Below are 13,831 nucleotides of genomic sequence, written 5' to 3'. Positions count from 1 at the left end.
AGTGTTTGTGTGTTTCAGTGTGATGACAAATAACGAGTGCAAAAGAAAACGACAGCTAGATGTAGGCAAGAGAGGGATAGATAGCAGCATTAGCCATCCCCATTTCCCAAAACCTCTCATCTCATCCAACATCCCCGATGTTGTCTGAGCCGGAGTGAGTGCTGGGGTTACTGGAAGCATTTTGCCTTTCAATCCTCCAGAATTACCACTCAGCATATTACAGCTTCCTTTAGTCATTCAGATCGTTCCTTCAAAAACATTTAAGAAAAAAAAATCTAAATTATCATTGTGTTCTTTGCACAGATTTAAAAAAAATCTAACAGGTTTAGTGATCTGAGGCAAAGATTCAGGTATCACAGATCACACAATTATCAGTTAAGACCCAGGGCAGCTGTATTTGTTAATCGGGCGACGTTTAAGTCATTATAAAAGTGACAATGCAGCTTATAGGCAGTAGGCAAAATGTTGGACATAAGCTCTTAGTCATCCAACAGCCCCACCTTACACATACTGTATAGAGAGTATGTGAGCATCACTGCATTATCTGAAAGAAATAGCTACAACCTTTTGTTAACATATTGTAATTATACATTATAGAAGACTCAAAGACAGCCCAGGTTCAGATAGCCACCACACATAGGACTCAGGCTGAGCCACAAATTCAACAGGAGCACAGGACAAGAAGTCACATATTGTCAGACACCTGTCAATCTTGGTAAATTACAAGAGATATGCCGCAAGCATCTTTCCTTCCAACAAATGCCTGTTGAATGACGCGCACCCTCGCAAAGAAGAGCAGATAGCACACACGTTTATTTTGAATAACCTTTTTTTTTTGTTGTAAAATGATAAAAGACAGCTACCTGGATATCTACTGTTCTTTTTAAATAGGTATACAGTAGTTTATGAGGTGGTTTGCATTCTCTCCTGTTACCTTGATGATAACAGGTCATTTATCTGGATTCATTATCAATATTAGTAATATATTATTTTTGCAAAATAAGGCTGCGGCAGTTAATTTAAAATGTCCCAAAAGGTAATAATGTGACATTCCTGATATATTTCATTTCAAAGGTTTTCATTCCAAAACATTTTACAATGACTGATTAAGTTTCCACGTCAGCACCTTTACATTCATTTTCACTTATGTCGCATAACAGTTAAATCCATCCTCATTCTCATTAAGTGATGAGAAAGCTAAATCATCCGGTGTCTTTCCAAAGAGGCTTTAACTGTTCCCCGAAATCCGATTCCGTGTTCCAGGGGGGCTCTCTCCCTTATGGGCTGTCAATAACCCTCTACTGACCTTGTGAAAACACATTGACTATTCCCCAAAGTGATCCTGCCTGGCTGCAACACAACGCACGTTCGCTCCTGTCTCAGTTCATCCGAGCATAGGCAATATAAAAAGCCCCAAGGTGTTAATGGCTATTAGAAGATGTGTGCCATGCTTCAACACTATAAACAACACAATGTCTTTTCTAAACATTCAGTCCACGCTTAGATGGGGACGAATTGTGAGAATGTTTGATGAAGATGCATCAAGAGATGCGCAAACATTCATCGGCCTATTCACAAACATATTCATCTCATGGCGTGGTTTAGCATTATTCTTAGCTCATTTGTCAGTATTCCAGGTAGTCTAACTAAACAGAAGTAAGAAGGGGAATTGTGTGATCTGCGGGTGGGTTTAGACATTACGACGGGGACAGAAGTGCCAGAGCATGGGGAGTCGGGAAAGCTCATCTGCAGCCACTGTCTTTACAGTGCTGAGATTTGCCCGAGAGCCACATTACCAAACTCAGCGTGGTAACACTGCAGCAAGCAGATGCACCACTCCTTAAAACCCATAGCGCAAAGGCACGTTGTGTGACCATACCTGGTTTTTATGCCGAGTCCCATCTTCGAGTTCAGAAGAGCTGTTCATGATTCCCCATCGGCCATTTACCATCCTACAGAGAATCTGCGCATCAGATCCGCCTGTTTGGTCCGGGCGAAAGAGAACAAACCTGCACTTTTTAAGTCTTTACCTGTGATTTAGCCTATTCCATGAAAAATAGGGTACTCAATGGGGGAAAAAAGATGGGCGGCGCACAACTACTTCTGCGGGTCAGCAATGCACAAATTACGCACCAAAATGAAACTTTAATTCCTCTCGAGAGTCTCCTGATTATCTGGCCGTTATTCCAATTAAAAGAGTAGAAGAGAGTGTTTACAGGCTCCAGTGGTTGTAACTTGACTCAAAAACGCAACACAATTACACCGAACCTAAAATATAAACCTAAAATGATGCACTGGACGCAGTCCTTTTACTCCATAAAATGAAAACGACAAAATCTTATTTGGCTCAGATTGCAAAGTGCAACCTGACCTTTTGTCCATCCACTGCCGTTTCCCGGATACTTTGAGACGTCCAATTTGCCCAAACTGTGTCCACTTATGACTGAACAAGGAAAGACAGGACGGGATACGGCTGCGGAGCTGCCGCGTCCTTTTTCTCGTTTATTCGGTGAGGAATAAGACTCCCGTACCGAGTCCAGAGGGTGGATAGTCTCTTTTGCGCCAAGTTGATCTGGCTGGTATTTCACGGAGATGCCTCTGACAAGACTGGCACTAGGAGATTAGCGTGCTTCACTTGTGTACCGCACGGGGCGCTCAGTGCCTCCGACTGTCAATCAACACGTCCCTACGGTGAGCAGGGCGCAGTCGAAGGCAGCGTTCCTTCCCCGTGCCGCCCTGCCTTCGACTGCTGTGCATCAGCCACCCCACCAGCTACTTTGCCTCCACTGCACTGTGGACCCTCCTATTCCACTGCAACCCAACACTGCAAGAAACTGTGGCAAATGTAGACTACAGACTGGGAGTTCATGTAACATAATCTCGTTCCAATTGCTGATAAAATTTTCCTGTAGAACAAAAAGGCTTTCTTTGCAAATTTATTAAGTCTGCCTTATAAAAACTGTCACGCCACAGTGTGCATTTTACTATACCTGGATACCTTACTAGGATTAGTAATAAATTAAGTTTGAATGACGGTGTGATATCACCTACATGTAGCACTTCTAATTTGAGTGAGTCTTTAGAAGCAGGGCTGCTTGTTTGGGAGTTTAAAGCAGAGCAACCTCAGTAGAAAAAAGATGAAACGGAATATTAACATGTAGCAACTGCCTCTTTTTTCACAGAAATCTGATTTAACACCACCATAATCCCTTACAACAGTGGCACAAGTTTATCTGAGGTGAGCCCTGAGATCACTGGATATTGTCTGGGTATGCAAAACACAATGTCAAGACCTAATGTAAAAGGACCAGGCAGGATATATAGTAAACATTAACTCAATAAAGTTGCATCTAAGCACAGCAGCACAGGACACTTATAAACTAACACAGAAAATAATGAAGAATAATGACTAACGATGGAGGAAATGCACCAGACTGTGAATTCTTTTTTTAGACACTGACTCAAGACATAAATTAACCAACAGGTTCCTACAGAAATCAATTCCCACCAGACTGAAATGATTAGAGGTCTCATCAATGGTGAATGGACCAAAGCATAAGTGTGATTATTCATTCCTGTGGTGAACCTACATTTACACTTGAGGACGGATTTGGGGTGAGAGGAATAATGCAAATAGGGTCACTGCTGCACAGTGTGCGTTGTCAGCAAGTCTGACATCCACACAGTTACTATTGTGAAATAGTTTGTCATATATGACAGCCAGACTGGGAACAAAAATAACAAACAGTATGTTATGACATGTAGCTTTAAAGTTGAATATTCTGTGCTTTCATGTCTTTTTAAATAAATGGTCTTAGTTAAGAAGTGAAATGAGCACACAGGATCCTGTTGAAGAGCAGGAGTGTGTTCATAATGCTAAATATCCATGACTAAATATGCAACGATAAAAGTTAAAGCTTCGATAGAAAGCATTCCTAACTGTGATTTTTTTAAACTCTTTGTTGTTAACTTAGCTAAGCTGCCTTCACACCTGTGGATGTTGTGGGCCTGGTTTAATTATATGTGATCAACAGAGTAAATCCCAGTGACCTCAAGTGCATCCACATTTCCATCACTTGCGTCTTTTCTCTGCTTTAGTGCCTCCAACGTAAGATGCAAAGAAAAGATGCAAGGAGAACATACAAGTAGAGGAACTGAGGAATCAAGGAAACACATTTTAGAATCATTTCCCCTGATCCTTCATCTGACGTGTCCAGTCACCGGCTGATTTTAGTGTGTTGGTTCATAAAAGACTTCCACAAAGAATGTTCTTGTTTATCCAAAATCACGGCTCCTCCAGGCAGCCTCCTTGCTCCTCATAGCAGGAATAAGAGCTTTGGGACACCCTTTAAGATGGCAGACCAGAACAACTTCTGAGTCGAGCAAGGATTGCAGATCGAGGGGCAAGAAACGATCAAATAAGACAACTGGGATTTGCCAGTCCAATTCAGTATCTGTCAACATATTTTATATTCAGGTGTTGTTAAATCCTGTTTGGTGCATGGAGGTATATGACATCAACTTTTCCCAACAGAGTCCTGCTCACTTTAATCCAGTAGAAGGACCACAAACAAAAATAGAAATACAGGAATCTCTCATGTGAAACAATCTGAAGTGTTCCAACTTTGGCAGAAAATTTTGTTTTCATATAGGCCTTACATCAAAATTGACTAAATAGGGTCTTTAAGATGCGGTTTAATAGTAGTCACTGATCTGTGCTAGGCTTCCCATTAGCAAATGATAAAACCTCACAACACTGACAGTTTTGTGAGAGCTATTCTAGTATATTTCAAAGGACTTCACACAGTTGTTTTGTTGTTTTTTTTTGGAAAATAATTACTGAAAGATCAGTGGCATGAATTCCTTCAATTTAAAGCATCACACGTCAATAAAATGAATCAATTTCATGAACTTAAGAGCATAAGAAGTCAATAAGGGTTACAATAAGAGCTGGAAAGAAAAAGAATGCCACTAGATTTTGATGTAACAGTTTATAAAGGGTTCAAAGCTCTAGTTAAACCTCTTTTTATTTATCTATGTTCCACTTTTTTTTGCTCAGTTTTTCCATTACACACATGTTTATAATCATACTTAAAATGCATATTATGTTTGTGTACAGTCGACTACATAAATAACTGTATAATAAATGTACAATTTACACAGTATATAACTACATTATATGTGGATGTGTGTCACAGTTTCAGTCCTGGTTCTGTCTCCACCCTGTGTCATTTTAGACCCAGCCCCTTGCGCTTGTCCTCTTTTTCTGTTCCTACTACCTGCTCTGGCCCTTTCCAGTCGCACTCACCTGCTTCCTATCTATGCAATCATCATTTCCTCCAGAGACATTTTAAGGAATATAAAAATACTTTATTAAGGAAAATATATAGTCTAACATTTTCCACAAAAAAGTTCAATAAACCTCTGAAAAGGCCCTGAAAACATGCCTGGTCTTTGCCCTTCATTGTGAATTCCAAGATTCATTAATATTCAAATATATGCAAATGAGCCCAGACATTGCCCGCTGCCCACCACCGTTGTTTCCCCCAGGTAAATATCAGGATACAATAGGGCAGGAAGGAATATTGGAGAGATTCAGCTCTACTCTGTATGTCTGAGCCTCATTCAGACCCAGGGATGAGGAGGAGATGAGGAGTCTCTTGTTCACCAAAATTGGCAGGTGGCTGGTAAATCAGTATCTCTATTTTCTCAGTTGATCCAAAACACGACATAGTAACAGAACTGGGAGAATAGGTTATTAGCAATATGCTGACTGTTACTACTCAGTTAGGCTACTACAAGGAGTCAAATGTCATAGTGCAACAACATATAAACTAACATATAAACAGTAAGTAAAGAAATAGTGGAAAGCAGCGGGGTCTGGTTTACATGCAGAAAAGGTGCAGTTGGTCATATTTGCTGCCAGCAGGTAACACTTTCTCTCCCAGTCGTGGTAGTTGAAAAGTTAGTTCTGGATGCTCTGAGACCAGAAGTTATAGATTTCTCACTGCACTCCAGAAACCTGCAAATATTTACATGGTGAGCCATGATTGTCTTTTGGGCTTGTGACATCATAAATTTTGTTTGCCCGTCCATGTCTGAACGTCAGATTTCAGGGGAGCAAGCAGACATCCGCCCCCGTCAGCAATGGAATGTGAAAACACCCTGCAAGTGACAAATCTGCACACACACCAGTCACTATAGTGGATGGCAGATATTTATGGGATATTTATTTATTTTTTAAGGTCTTTAAGGCAGCAGATAGCATTAATTCTCTGCCAGAAGTTGTCAAAAGAAGTGATCAATCAAAAAACTGTGGAAACTAATATTATACTTTCAAAATCAGAGAGGAAAATCATAGTGTGGAGAGCAATAAATCAGCAGTGGCAACAGTACAGGGAGTGTGCAATAAAAGGACTACATTTACATTAAGTCCAGACTAAAGTAGGCTTGATAATAGGTACAGGGTCAAACAGGAAAAAGCAATAAATAATAAGTAGATTGAGAACTGGTCCAACCCTAACAGCAGCTCTAACAGGATGCGCTTCATCACTGGAAAACATCCAACATGGTGCTATAACCAGTGTCAGAGAACAAACAACAGAGCACGTCTCAGCGCTTGCTTCCCTACAAAACTACAGAAGACAAGACTAGCTGAACCCAGTACTGTACGTAAAATAAGTATGGTGACAGCATTGAATGCAGAAAAGCTGTGCACAAGTATGTGGATTTATATTTGCATGTAAATACTTCATGCTCAGTATTTTAGCATTTTTTTAATGATTTTGTTGTTTTGCTTTCCTAATCAGTATAAACTGTGAAACTACTGAAATGACCAGTTCCAGTCATGTTTATTTATGTAAAACAAAGTAGAGTTCATAAACACTTTGAAATGAGTGGGCCGTATATCATATGTAAAAACACTTATTGGAACAAAAGGCTGTTAAAATAGTTCAGTTTAGACCCGAGGTCATGGCTCCTATTTGATGAAAAAAAAAAACAGCAGCATCTGCAGTTTGTCAGCAAAAGTTGTTCAGTTTGGCTTTTAACCTTCCAGGCTTTATGACAGAATTTTATAATATAGTGATTTCTTTCACAATGAATGAACCATGACTTTAATATCAAGGGAGAAAATGCAACAGTAGATTGTCAAATGAGCAAAGCACTGCGGTTCATGCCTTTGTCTGATAACGTGTGTACTTGCAGACATTTGTGTGTGTGTGTGTGTGTGTGCTCAGCTCTGGCTTCATCTATGAATGTCACTGACACCTGATCAGTCAGAGACATTCAGAGGAAAAAGAGAAGTCTCTCAGGAAGAGTTGTTCAGCTGCCAAACAATACTGATCTTTATTGGCTTTACTGTTTTATGTGCCCTGATATCCAAACAAGCATGTGTGTTTGTGAAATGTTTTGCACTTGATTCAGCCTGACCCGAACCCCCCCACCCCTCGGCAGTTTTTTTTTTTTTTTTTTTTTAAATTGTCATGCATGAAGTGGCAGCAGGACAAATGCACATTACTGTGAAGAACCCACAGAGTGAACTGCCATTCCCAAAATGCCAAGCCTATAATTTGCAAAATGCTGGAATAAAAAAATAAATTACAGACAGAAAAAATAATCAAGAAAAAATATGTTTGAGGGAAGGATGGTGAAGAATATGAGTTGAGTGCATTATGGGTTAATGAAGAACAACACAGACTGGGATTGTGTTTGATAAGGGATAATATACTGAAAGGTTTACTAAGCAAGTATAGGAAAAGAACAGCTGTTAAACCCACAATGGAATGGATGCACACATATAAACGCACATTCACACACAGAAGTGCACAACCAAACACACACCGAATAACGGTAAACGTAATCAAAGTGTCAGTCCCTATACTCTCATCAAAAGAATTCATGGGAAAATCAATAGGGGACACAAACAGAGACTGTGCAGGCTGGGAGAGAAGTCTCTGGTGTTATTAATGTATAATGATGGTCTTTCTCAGGAATCTCCAGAGGAGGGGCACAGTGCTCACACCTCTGAAGTGCAAAGTCAAAGGCAGTGTTGCATCTCTCCCTGGCTGCCCTCTTAATTCCCTAACTTAGCCTGAGGTTAGCTATAGGTGTGGGACATGACTGAGGTTACTGATACATCAGATTCTTTGCAGAGCTCTTAGCTCTGTCCTCTCTCTTTTTCTGTTAGAGTATCAACCCTGTGGGGCTGAGCTTTTTCAAACTCTTTACACATGCACACACTTATAAATACACATTCACTGAGGACTCAGTGAGTACACCGAGTCTGGCTGCAGATAGAGGTGACATTTACTAATGGGGGTAATTAGACTTAAATCTGGGAGATGGAACCACAGTGGTGCTGGTGCTGGTGATGATCACAAAAGAGATTGTAATGATTATGAGCTTGGAAATATAGTGGGTGTTTCAACACTTTATGAGCAGCATACTCTCTTCTTTACTGCCTCTGTTACTGTCTCCAAGCTATTAACTATGAGTATACTCCTTATCTGTCATAGTTTGCAGTATTTATAGGATGGCTAACAGAGTTCCTGTGTGGTCATCTCCTCCAGGGCGTCAGGTGTTCCTTTGTTTCATATACAACCTTGATCTGTGTTTCCAATCCAGTGACTCATGTTGTGTGGCTCATGTACGCCATGTCTTTCCATCTCTGTCTGTTTAGAGCTTGGTTTGCCTATTGGCTCACTGTCAGGATGGCTCCGTGAGCTGACGAGCTAGGTTTGTTGAATGGTTTGTAATTATCTACAGGCCTCCCTTGGGCAACACTCCTGGGCACCTTTGCAAGCATATACTGCTCCACCCACCAGTGAACCCTTTTGGAGTGAATAAAAACTGTAAACACACACACACACACACACACACGCACACACAATATAAAAGCAAAATGCAAGTATGCATGAGAGGCTAACTAAAAGATGCACAGAGATTCCTCTGTCTGTGCACTGTTTACCAGCAACCTCCTCTTCTACTGTAATCAACATCTGCCTCACCCTGTTCCACTTATTTCCTCCTGCGTCCTCAGTCTCTCATCTTATTCAGCTCATTGTACTGCATGGCATCAAATGAGCTTAGCTACCAATACAACATCCTGCTGCCCTCTCAATGAACATAAGGCCTTTAATGCTGTATTTTATGAAGTCCTGAAGTCCCACCATGGTTTAAATCTAGTCTGTACCTCTTTGGAGAACTGGGAATTAAGAAGGTAGGAAGTAATCCAAAAAAAAAAAAAAAAAAAAACTTTTTTTTGTAATGTTTTTAATGTTTTATAATTCCATTAAGACCCTTTACCCTCTACTGTGACATCTTTATACCTGTGGCAGCCCAGCCCCTTAATGTGACATTTTATTTCCAGTAAATCTCTCTACAACACCAAACCACATACAATAAGGTCAGTTGTTCTCCTTTTTGGACGGGACTATGAACTGTCTTAATATGGAAAGTTTGGGGAAACAGGCTTCTTCTTCCCTCTTAACCTTTGCTTGTTGTTGCTGCTGTTCATCATGACTGAAAATAGGTTTCAAAAGCAACACATTCCAAATGTGCAGCTCTTTTGACCCATTTTAATAAATATTGAAAGTATTTTAAACATCTGATATTTTATCCACCCATTGCTATTTAGATTTTTCTAAATCCATCTTGAAAAACTGCCCAGATCCCCCTCCATCCTATAGTAGGCTGCTTTGGACGTTATTAACATAACATGTATATGATTTACCAACTGTGATTGATTGGGTGGTGAACATGACTCATCACCTCCAGCCAGTCAGAGTAGGTGCTCATGAACAGGCCCTAATGAATAATGCAAGTACATTTACACTAAATCTTTACCTTGTATAGAGGCTGCAGCTGGAATCACAAGACAGTATGTAGAGATATATGAACCAGACCCTGATCCTGAACCAGACCCTTCTAACACTGATCTATTGCAGGCACGTTGTTGCAACATTAAACTTTGCTGGAAAGTCACATGTAACATGAAAACCTACAAAGTGAAATACCAGAGTGTCATCATCAGATTCATTTTAAACATGGCCGGTACGTTGTCCCAGTGTTTCCACAACTATCAGGAGATGCTGTGACAACTTCACTTTATATCACCAGGGATGCCGCATGCTTCCACAGCACAGACTGGTTACAGGAATGTAGCAGCAACCTCATTAGTACTAACTGAATGAACATCACAATCACGATGTTACAGGAACTTGCTGTGTATGTCAGAGTTGTGACGTTTCACTTGCATCCATGTTTTGTCACCCATTTAACTAATGTAGCCTTTATAACAAAATTTGAATAAACTACTGAGATCCTGTACTCCAACGGTGAAAAAAAGCAATAAATCACATTTCCAGGTGCATTAATTTATGCAACAAATTATTTGTCAACAGAGAAGAGCACTGGACACACACGCTGCTCAAAATTTCATTGTTTCAATCAATCAGCTTGCAGGACTACCGTTGTCATTCGTTTTCACCAGTGGCTCAAATTATAAAGGTACTATATAATGTGATCTTTGTCAGTTACTCAACCAAAGCTTCAGTGATGTTTAGCACTACCCTGCACCAGTAGCAGCCAGGGACAGTCCTGTCATCACATTCCTTGCACCTGTCTACATGCTCCATTCTGTGTTGGAAAGATGATATTCTCCAGCCTGCCTTCTGCTTTCTCATAATCAGCTGTGAAACCATGGCAGAGGAATGTAATGTGTGCATAATTTGCATCTACAACATATAATCTGCATTTGAAAGTTTGTAATCATTTTTCATAATTTTGTGAAACTGCAGTACATGACCCCAGCACTCTGGAAAAGGATCAGTTGGTGTGTGTGTTTGAGAGAGATTCTCATGTGGTGCTATGCAGTAATGGCTGTGACAATACCAAAGAGGGGAGATGAAACTCTACTGCTTCACTCAGCCTGTTTCAGTGCACTTTGAGGTGAAACCAAGGAGATGGAACCAAAGAGAAGAATGAAAATGATATATAATAATCATAATATCACATTCTTGTTGCTTGAAATATTGCAGCTATTGGAGTTTATGGCAAATAGGCCAAGACAGATGTCAACCCCCCGAATCCATTCCAGGCTAGAGAGGAAGGTAAAGGTAACTTAATGGAAGAAGGGTGTGTAGGGTGAGTGGCCAAGGATGAAAGAGACTCCAACACTTTCATCTTTGTGTCAAGTTTTTAAAGTGCACAAATTCTGTAAATTACCAGGTTGGGGAGCAGGCCAAAGGTGAAAGGATCTGCTTTCCAAAAAACATATGACATAAATTGAATCTCCATCTTACAACATTGTACAATGCCAGCAAAGAGCGGATAGAAACTATTTAGATGACTGGTACTTGGCATTCTAAATATGGATAATTAGTTTCTCCTAAAAACTGGGGTCAAACGTGACCAATGTGCATGAGCTCAACAAGATTACAGTATGTTTGGAGATTGGGGGCATAACACTGCCAAGCTCTTGGTTTTTAAACAACATATACACAAAATGCTTATGGACATGGTGGTAAACACATTCAGACCAAGGGACCGATCATCCATTAAAGGGCAACTCCACCAATAACACAGCAAATCACTTTATAGATTATGGGGAGTGAAAAAAGTTGTATGGAACCTTTGTGACTCCAGAGAGAGCTGTGCAAAGTCTAATAAATTGCTTCAAGTGCTGTCTTGAGGTGGGGAGTTAGAGAGAAGTGAACTTATCAAACACTGATAGCCTACTGCTTATTTTTTGCTTGAGGGTGGGAGCTTGACAACATTAGCCACCAACATAATTGTCAGTGGTCAGTTTGCATTGTGGGTAATCTGGGAACCAGGTTTTGACAAAGAAGAAAAAATGCATGGAATAAAAAGACAATCATTGATTCTCTTTGTTAGTTGTGTGTTTTTTTTTTTTTTACTGTCCATCATAAGTCTGACATTATAGAAGTGCAAAGTTGATTTGGTATTAAAAAGAAGCAAGGAAATAACCAACCAAACAAAAACTAAAACACAAATGAAATCCATCCTTATACTGAATGAACTCAATAATCACACTGTATACATAACAATATGTTATTGAAGGAACATTTAGTCTCCATACTGGCCATATACAGCTCAAATGAAGGATTTTATTACTGATATTTTAACAATATTTGGTTTTTCACGAGATACAAGGTAGCGGGATTATGACCCAATTTCCATTTTCTATAAATAAATGCAAGTACAGTCAGATGGAATTATATATACATATATGTAATGAAAGTATCCTTCATATACAGTTTTGTTTCCTAAGGAACAACCATGCAAAATCATAATGAAGAGACAGAAATTCAGCGCTGGCTACGTGCCAGCTATTGGCACCCCTCCAATTAATGCCTTAGTTTGGGTTAATGTCTTGTCATGCCCGGATGATATGCTGCACATGGGGATTCTTGTGGCAATGACTAAACCACTAAACGCAACATTACCCTGTACAAAACAAAAAAACACAGATCACTTTGTGAAGCTGATGTCATTATATGCTGTGCTGATGTGATGACATTAATTTTGTGCACCCATTTTAAATTATATTCTGCACTTCACAGTGTTTTGATTTACTGTATGCCACTATTAGACACACAGGGCAAATGGGCAAGGGCAAATACAGTTGGCGCATGTATTTCTAAGCTACAGCTTCTGTAAATGCAGGATCACTCCAGCATTTAAACTGCAAAATTATATGCAAATCATCTCATACCAATAGATTCTGTTATTAGCTTATAGGGGTACAAGTATGTTACACACATACACACAAGGAATTTGTTTCCAGTACAGAACCGACGGCAGCCATCTGCGGTGCCAAATGAACCGATGGCTGTAACCATCGGGGGCAGCGGGGGAGGGTTCCAGTGTCTTACCCAAGGACACTTCGACACATGGACTACAGGCACCGAGATTCGTACCTTCAACCTTCCGGTTGGGAGACGACTGCTCTACCCACCGCACTGTCGCCTCCCTCGAATACAAGGACATTTTTCATACTGAACTTGGGCAAACTTTGGCCTGTGAATTTATGCCACTTTATGGCATCTAATGACAAACATTGTGACAGTGCTGAGAGACCACAGACAGACCAGCCAAAATGGAGAAGGCTATCATAGAACATTAGCAGTGTTTCACTGTGTGACACTATTTAACCTCATTTGTCAGAGTGTAAACTGCTCCACAAAAGTGAAATTAATTGCTGGGTGGTTATGAAACAGGAGCTGATGTTAGCTGACAGGAGTAGAGCTAGCATGTCCCAGCTATAATTTTTCACCAACTAAGTAACCTTGCAAGTGGTCCTCTAAAAATAAATATTTCACAAAACAGCAGAGAAATACTTCAATGTGCAATTTTCTGTTAATGCAGACCTTAGAATCAAGTTTATAGAGTCATGAGGCCAACATTTTCTTATTCTTTCCCACAATAAGCTGTATATGGCTCACACGTCATCATTCAACTAAGCTGTCCACCGGGTCCCTGTACTCAGACTCCTTCTCAGCTCTGACACCACTGCAGAGTCATCTGTCATCCTGCAGAAGACGTGATGTCTCTCGGTTCCATTTGGAGTCGGCAGTGTACAGTGTGAGCATGAAAGGAGACAGGACTGTTCCCTGTGGGGCTGCAGAACTGTTTAACAGCTGTCCAGGCACACAGCGCCACAGCTGCAGAAACCAGAATCTGAGGTAGCCAGGTATTTTTACTGTGTTACTGGACCTGTGGGGTTCCAACTACTGTAATGCAAACGGCATAATAGGTACTATGACCTAGACTCACACTGGACAACAACAAGATGTTGGTGCCACAAGAA

At 40.4% G+C, this 13,831-nt stretch overlaps 1 protein-coding gene across 2 annotated transcripts in view; it reads right to left on the bottom strand.

Moving 5' to 3' along the window:
- fibcd1b (fibrinogen C domain containing 1b) overlaps positions 1-2,746 on the bottom strand; it is a 99,669-nt gene extending 96,923 nt beyond the window's left edge. For both annotated transcript variants that reach the window (XM_020619485.1, XM_020619486.1), the window contains exon 1: positions 1,880-2,746. In XM_020619485.1, the coding sequence (XP_020475141.1) occupies positions 1,880-1,951 (72 nt within the window). In that variant the 5' untranslated portion in view covers positions 1,952-2,746. The remainder of the gene's footprint in view (positions 1-1,879) is intronic.
- Between the last annotated feature and the right edge of the window lie 11,085 nt (positions 2,747-13,831).

This window comes from Monopterus albus, unplaced genomic scaffold, assembly GCF_001952655.1.
Source record: "Monopterus albus unplaced genomic scaffold, M_albus_1.0 scaffold221.1, whole genome shotgun sequence".
In the NCBI taxonomy this organism is placed as follows: Eukaryota; Metazoa; Chordata; class Actinopteri; order Synbranchiformes; family Synbranchidae; genus Monopterus; species Monopterus albus.
This window is presented reverse-complemented; position numbering and strand designations above follow the sequence as displayed.